This window comes from Galeopterus variegatus, unplaced genomic scaffold (assembly GCF_000696425.1).
Source record: "Galeopterus variegatus unplaced genomic scaffold, G_variegatus-3.0.2 Scaffold2608, whole genome shotgun sequence".
Lineage (NCBI taxonomy): Eukaryota > Metazoa > Chordata > Mammalia > Dermoptera > Cynocephalidae > Galeopterus > Galeopterus variegatus.
In genome coordinates this window covers 93,676-101,846 of record NW_007728719.1, presented here as the reverse complement: position 1 = coordinate 101,846, position 8,171 = coordinate 93,676, and the positions used below count along the sequence as shown (strand labels likewise).

Below are 8,171 nucleotides of genomic sequence, written 5' to 3'. Positions count from 1 at the left end.
TCTGTAGATGCATCACTCCAATCTGTGACCCCTGTCTTGTGGTCTTCTCTCTGTGTGTCCTCTCCTGTTTTTATAAGGATACCATTTGTCTTAGTCTGCTTGGCTGCCATAATAAATTACTGAAAACTGGGCACTTAAACAACAGAAATTTATTTTCTCACAGTTTTGGAGGCCAGAAGTCTGAGATTAGGGAACCAGCATTTCAGATCAGGGTTCTGGTGAGGGCCCTCTTCCTGGCTTGCAGATGGCTGCCTTCCACTGCGTCCTCACTTGGCCTTTCCTCCATGTGCCCAGAGAGAAAGATATCTCTCTTTTCCTCCTCTTATCAGGCCACCAATCCTGCTGGATTAGGGCCCCACCCTTATGACCTAATTTAACCTAATTACTTCCTGAGAGCCCTATCTCCAAATACAGTCACATTGGTGGTTAGGTGATCCAGCCTATGCATTTGGGAGGATACCTTTCAGTCCATAGCACCAGTCATTGAATTTGGGGCCCAATGAATTTGGGGCTGAAATCTAATTCAGCATGATTTCTTCTTAGCTAATTACATCTGCAAAGACCCTATTTCCAAATAAGGTCACATTCTGAGTTTCCAGGTGGACATGGATTCTGAGGGGATATCATTCAACCACCACAAGGGGTTATAGTGAAAATGAGTGTTCCCCCCTCCCTGGATTCCTGTAAGCAGCCACATTACCAGCTTCTTGTGAATTCTTCCACAGATATTTTATGCAAATATAAGCAGATATATATGTCACAATAAAATATTTTTTCTGGGTTCAATGATATGTAGAGTACACAGTGCTCTGTATTCTATTATTTTTAAAAAATTTCCTTCCTCATCTCTGCACATGGCATTGCCTGTATGCCTTTTCAATAGGTACATAGTATTCTATTGTACACATATTACTGTAATGTATTTAGTTATCGACATAGTTTGTTTCAGCAAATAAAACAACTTCTTCTCCCTTCTTTATTCATTGTACCTCCCCAGATGCTGCCCTACAGGTGGACACAGTGGTCCCCAATGCCACAGTGTCTGAGAAGGCAGCTTTCCAGCTGGACTGTAGTATTGCATCTCGTTCAAGCCAGGACTCCCGCTTTGCTGTGGCCTGGTATTCCCTGAGGACTAAAGCTGGAGGGAAAAGGGTCAGCCCTGGCTTAGAAGAACAGGAGGAGGAAAGGGAGGAGGAGGAGGAGGAGGAAGATGACGACCCAACAGAGCGGATGGTCCTGCTGAGTGTGGGCCCAGATGCTGTCTTTGGCCCAGAGGGCACCCCCTGGGAAGGCAGGCTTCGCTTCCAGAGGCTTTCCCCAGTGCTCTACCGGCTCACAGTGCTGCAGGCAAGCCCCCATGACACGGGCAACTACTCCTGCCGTGTGGAAGAGTGGCTACCCAGCCCTCAGAAGGAATGGTACCGCCTGACAGAGGAGGAGTCGGCCCCCATCGGCATCCGTGTTCTGGACACAAGTAAGTTTTCCCAATCACAGAGAAGGATGTCACTTTGATTCCAGCTGTGTCCAGAAGACACATTCAGAGCTTGATTGTGGGTCAAAAAGCAGTTTCCTTAACTGTCATAGGCATTGATAAGGAGGATTTGAGATATGGTAGGATTTGACATACTAGTTCATATAACTGGCCTTTGATTGCCCATGCAGAAAGCAGGAATAGGAATTAAAGTGATAATGTACTACATAATCTTTATAATAAACTTGATGCTCCACCAGATACTATGTCAGGAATATTTTATTATACAAGTATATTGTTAGATGTTCATTTGTTACTTTTTAGAATATTGAACCTAGTTTCTCTTTAGTGAATTAGCAAGTGTTTCAGACACCAGATACTATGTCAGGAATATTTTATTATACAAGTATATTGTTAGATCTTCCTTTGTTACTTTTTAGAATATTGAACCTAGTTTCTCTTTAGTGAATTAGCAAGTGTTTCAGACTCATAAGAGGAGGGAAAAAAATGAAGCCTGAATACCTCACTGTCATTCTTTTTCTAGGGTTTCCAGGTCACATTTATTTTGGAGGGTGACTTGGAAGTTTAGGTGGATTTTGCATGGTTAGTTGAGAAGACCAGCCTAGGAGGGCAGGGATGTTACAGAAGAGCTGGGAGGAGCTGAGCAGCAGACTTGCTGCTACAGAAGTGTCCAGAACACAGAGTTTCCATTACACAGAGGGACATTTACTATTAACGGAGACTGGAGGATACTTGCTGGACCGAATTATTTGTTGCAGGAAGGCAGTCTTTTGGTTGGCCTTCTGTCAAAATGTGGGATATGTCAGACTGAAAATGGTGTCTGTTATAGTAGAATTAGCCTGTAATGTAGAAATTAAAAAATTGCTAGAATTTTTGACTTTTTTCCGTCAAAATGTGTTACCACATAATCTTGGTTTGAGTGTGTGTTCTGCCCACCATTCTTCTGCTGTGATTACCTCCTGTTAATATTGTATTAGGTGAAACCATAAGAAATTGACTCAAGTAGTTGACTCTCAGCAATTTTATGTATTTTGGAAATCTAATAAGTGTATGTTAACTTTTCTTAATAATACTGATGAGAAACAGCTATGCAGTGTAAGGGAAAGCAGAAAAAAGCTAAATCATACACAGACAACCTAATGATCTACTGAATATCCCGTTGTCTAAAATTAAAAGCAAGGCATTTAGGCCACATTGTATCTGCCGATTGTGGACGTACATAATTACTAAGCTTCACAGAGCATAGAGATCATCCAGCAGCCTTATTTTACACAGAAAAATTAGTCTTCCAGAGGCCAGACTCCTGCCCGCAGCCTGGGTCTTTGGGCACCTGGTTTCGTTCTCTTCCATATGCAGCTATAGCTAATACTGTGTCCTGTGTAGCCACAGATACACCATGGACATTTATAAATGGTCCATAATGACTTAATGTTAATTGGTAATGCTAATCAGGTAAGTATTATTTCTGGTAAAACTGCTCTCAGAAGCTGGCAGGAAGGGAACATGTTGTATTCCCAAAGAAGGAAGTTTGTGGCAGCACTGAGTGCAGAATATAACCATGCAGAAGGTTCAGATTAAACTGGAGCGGCTGCTTTACCATCCTAGATGCAGTTGAGTTCACAATCAGTAAGCTATGTTTTATTATACGGCTTTCCAAGCAGTAATAACAGATCTCAATGGAAGATGGAAGCATTGCTTTGTTTGCACATACAGCTGTGAATTGGAAGAGGTGTAGCTGTAAGAGAAAGAATACAAGAGTCCTCCCCCAACCCTGAGTGGTACCGGGGGCAAGGAGGGGCTGTGTGGGAATTCCAGCAAGCAGCTCCCATCGGGATGGGCGAGGTCTTCAGAGACGAATGTGGACAGTCCAGTTCTTAGCCCTCATTATCTTCTCTCCTTCACATCCTTTTCAGGTCCCACCCTCCAGTCCATCATCTGCTCCAACGATGCACTCTTCTACTTCGTCTTCTTCTACCCTTTCCCCATCTTTGGTATCCTCATCATCACTATCCTGCTGGTGCGCTTCAAGAGCCGGAACTCCAGCAAGAACTCTGACGGGAAGAATGGGGTGCCCTTGTTGTGGATCAAAGAGCCGCACCTCAACTACTCACCAACTTGCCTGGAGCCCCCTGTTCTCAGTATCCACCCAGGGGCCATAGACTAAGGGGGACGTCCCAACAGACATTGGTCACAGAGGAGCTGAGTCTCTCCCTTGCTGCCTCTTGCTGTGTGATTGGACATTGACAGCACACCCAGACTCTGGAGTGCCCCAGGCAGAAAACTGTCAGACTTGAGAAGTGTTCAAAGTTCCCGGTCAGTCACGGAGACGGACCGCCTCTAGGGAGCGGTCTTAGTTAGCAATTTGCGTGCAAATGTTGTGACCCTGCCCTTACAGTTTTCTTGTTTTTGTTTTTGGTAATGTAGTAAGTAGCTCCAGGTGCCTCATCTACTCACTGATTTATCTAGTATTTTCAGATAGATGTTACAGGGGTTCCTATTCTTTGTAATGTACTTTTTAAAAATCCCTTTGGTTTACCCTTTTTGGATTCTGTAATGTTGTGGATAGATTTTTCTTACATACAACTGATGGCAAAAGGAAGGATGAACTTTATAGCAACAAGGAATCTCTTCTAAGACTCTTTTTTTTTTGCACATTTGAAAATGCCACCTATGAATCAAAATACACCCAAACATTTTTTACTTTCTTAAAGAGACTTGAAAATTGTGTGTAGTGCGGGCACAATTTGTACCTTATCTTTTTCCTCAGCTGGAGTTGTTGGAATCACTTTGTAGTCAAGATGAAAGCATTGAATTTTGCTTCAAAGAACTGTGTATGTACAAGAGAAATCCTGCATAACCCCAGTAGGAGTAGAGGATGCCTGGCACGCTTATCAGGAAGGCAAAAAAGGCTTCATCCCATCCTTGCCAAAAAATAAGGAAACTGTCCTGGAGGATGGGTCAGAAGCTCCAAACAGCACACACTTTCCAAGCTTAAGTGGGTGGAGGGCTGCTTTTCACAGCTACTGACTTTCACATTGATCAGAACCAATGACTAGAGATGGAAGGAAGAAAAGGCTGGCTGTTGGCTTGATCTGGTCCACAAGGGCACTGTCTAACTGATGACTGCGAGCAGGAGGGCTTTTGTATTCAGGTGCTTTGCCAACTCTTAAGGGAAAGTCCCCAGTGGGCCTGGACGGGGGACAGCTCTGAGCTGAGCACAGGGCCAAAGCAGTCACCACAGATACCCAGTGGAGGGCACAGGGCTGGCCGACACTAAGTTTGGTGAAGAGTGGGAGAGTGAGGGGCAGGAGGGGGTTTCCAGGGCCTGACGATGGAAAGCATGGAGGAATAACTACCTCTCTGGAGGTGTGAAGACTAGGTTTTTCTTCCTTACAATTAGGTTTTCCTCAAAGATATTTATGTCTTCCTTATTCACAATTTATCTCTCCCTCCCTCTCACTACCATAAGAATATCTGCTTGGGGGAAGTCCAGACCCAGCCCTTTGCAGTCCGTTGGGTTTACCTAGTCTCAGTAGACAGCATGTGTTGTCTGGGGGGGTTTTCTGCTTCCCTTTCTTGGGTCTTTTTTGTGGTTTTAGGTTATTTGGTTTTTGTTATGGTGGCTTTTTATTTTAATGTCCCTTAAGCCCAACAAGGGTCTGTGTCACCATGTTATTTTACACTATTGGCCAAATGCTTGGCACTGTTGGTGCATCATTGGTTGCAAATGATTCCTTTGGCTCACTCCATGGAGATGTTTTTACACCCTTGCTTGCCGATATTTTGCTGGCGAAGTGTGCCATCTCCCTCCCTCTGGGAAATCACATCTTGAGTCCCAAGAAGAGTCCCAAATTGGAAAAAGCCACCAGGGATTCTGGAACTAAGTCTAACGAGCAATTCCTGTGAAGCCCTGGTCTGATAATGAGCAGACTCCAGGGGAGGCTGTGGGATTCCCCAGGCCATGTGGGCGCTGTTCCTGATCATGGGTCTGCAGGTGTGCCAGCGGCTCGGGCTGCTTGGCAGGTGCTTTGTTGGGCCATGGCTGAGAGGAAGCAAGGTAACTGCTCAGTTATTTTCTGACAGGCTTCCATGGACCTGCCTTTTTTCCTCCCAGATACACCAGTACTCTCCTATGAGACAGTTTGCAGGCACTGCCACCTTAATCCCACTGTTGCCTGACACGCTGATTCTCATTTATTATGCTGCATCAACACATTTGAGGTACAGAATTGGCTCAGCTGTGAAGAAAGAAGGTCTTTTGCCCCATTTCTCCATTTCACGGATGTGGGCTTTCACTGAAAAATTGCTGACTCGTAACTTAAAGGCTGAGTCAATGAGGAAAGATGACTGACTTTTCTTCTGTCTGAATGGAAAGATGCCAGAGGGGTGGCTGGAACTAGGATTGTAACTAAAATTTCAGTTTGAATTGGTTCACAGCAGTAAAAAGTGGGTTCTGTGCGTTATTAAATACGTGAAGCAGTTGCAGGACATTTGAAAGGAAAAAAGAAACCGAAGCCAGTATTTTAATAAATGCTTTCTTGTGTATTTTCTGTTGGTCTGGGGGATACCATCAAAGGTTGAGCTTTTCCAGCTTTGTATGAAAAACTCCAGGACCTTCTTTCTTTGGCCATTTCTATGGAAATGTGGTGTCAAATGAATGGTAATGGTTCCCTCCAGTGGCTGCAAGACCTCATTGCACATTGTCTACCGGAGCTTCAGTCCTGTGAGACCAAGAGAGGAAAACTGCAGAATACTGTCTTATCTGTGTCTACAATGTTGCATTCATGAAAAACTACACTGTGCTAGGCGCATTCCAGGACATGGATATGACTATACCCTCTTTCACCAGGGTGTTTATATAGCAAGTTTTCTTACTCTTTTCAAACAATGGTTTCTCTGCGTTAATTGTTGAAGAAAAAAAGATATGAGGTAAGGAAATTACCCATGCATGATGTAGAGAGCTGTTGGTTTTTGTTTTTTTAAAGGAAAACTATTTGTAAGATGTTGCACTAAAACATTTTTTTAATATACACTTCAGAGACCTGTAGTAAATTATGTTGAAAATATGGCTGCTTACATTTGCTGGCGTCCACTGTCCTTCTTTCCCCTCACTGAATCAGATCTGTGAAACGGTACCGTGGGGGCCTACAGTCCTGCCCTTGGCATTGGCCTGCTAGACTCAAAGTCCCATGAATTGCACTCCTACCCTAAATGACACCTGTGTACAAATGATAGGAAACTCAAGACGATCTGTGAAACGGTACCGTGGGGGCCTACAGTCCTGCCCTTGGCATTGGCCTGCTAGACTCAAATTCCCATGAATTGCACTCCTACCCTAAATGACACCTGTGTACAAATGATAGGAAACTCAAGACACTTCTGCCATCTCTTGAAATTATCATCATATACCTCTACCCTGACTGTCAAGGCTGTGCTGTCCCTAGAGTTGTGCGATACACAACACACCCAGAACCTGATGGGCAGATTCAGCTTCTTTTGGTGAGGAGGTGGGCAGGATGGGGTGAGAGGAGACTGATGAGGAAAGCAAGAACACGCACAGCCTTCTCCTTGGCCACTAGGGCCTTTACAGCAAGATCACACCATCCTTTTCAAACTATGTAGTGCTGCCCTGACCGTGAAATAGCAAGCATTTTCCAGGAAGTAGGTCAGATCAGAGCAGGAGCTGTGCATTCCTGTTCCCCGAGATTGCATGGCACAACAGCCTCTGCTCTCTGACAGTTCAAATGCTGGGAAGAGTTCACATCTGCAAATTAAGGATGTTAGAATGATTAAAGCCAAAGCAGTGATACATGATTAGTCAGAGTCCACCTGTAGTTCTTTAAAATTCATAGAACATGCAAAAGGAACTAGGCAGAGCTTAAAAAGCAGAGGGAGGTGCTTTTCTTTTTTTTCTAAATCCAAGGCTTCCAAAGGCTGTGGTGTATGCTTTCCTCTGCTCCCCAGCCCCACCGGCTGCATTCTTATCAACGTTTTGCAGCTGCTGGTTTGGCCAGGGGATGAAAATGTGACTATCTGTTGGGTTCTCAAAATGGTTCCATGTTGTCTTACGTATTATTTTTGTCTAATTTTTTCCAAATGCTTTTTCTGCCAAGGACCATTTTTAAAAGGGAAATAGAGTCTTATGGAATAAGATTACCCCTGTGCCCTTTGTGCAAATCCACCCAAGTGCTTATGTAAATGAAGCGCATGTACACTTTCCTGTGAGGCATACAAGGAAAATGACAGTTTTCATTTATGCAGGATTGGGGCAGTGTTTTTGCTCACTACGATCTGGGATTCCTAAGCGTTTGGGGAGTGGATCCAAGAATTTGGCAGAAACTAGAGCCAGAGTACCAGAGTGACATTCTAGGAATAACAGCAGCCCCAGTCTCTTGAGCAGGCTGACAGGGCCCTCCTTTTTAAACACCTCATCTATGATTACAATGACAAAAGGATAAAACTGGATCTTGCTGATCACAGAATGAAAAATACACCCAGCCTTCCTTTTGGTGGCAAGTTCTCAGTATATGAAAGGAAGAGCCTTTTGGGCTGTGTGCCTAACACATTTGCAGGTCCAGGCTTTCTGAGCCACTTTTGATTCATGAAGTCTACTACACTGGGCAGATGAGTGCTTCTAAAAATGCTTGATGGAAGCACAGCATTTCTCTATGTGAAAAAG

At 44.1% G+C, this 8,171-nt stretch overlaps 1 protein-coding gene across 2 annotated transcripts in view; it reads left to right on the top strand.

Annotated features, from left to right (window-relative positions):
- The window catches only part of IGSF3 (immunoglobulin superfamily, member 3), a 92,091-nt gene extending 85,518 nt beyond the window's left edge, over positions 1–6,573 (top strand). For both annotated transcript variants that reach the window (XM_008582425.1, XM_008582424.1), the window contains 2 exons: positions 998–1,474; positions 3,406–6,573. In XM_008582425.1, coding sequence (XP_008580647.1) covers positions 998–1,474; positions 3,406–3,656 — 728 coding nt within the window. In that variant the 3' untranslated portion in view covers positions 3,657–6,573. The remainder of the gene's footprint in view (positions 1–997; positions 1,475–3,405) is intronic.
- Positions 6,574–8,171: the final 1,598 nt, after the last annotated feature.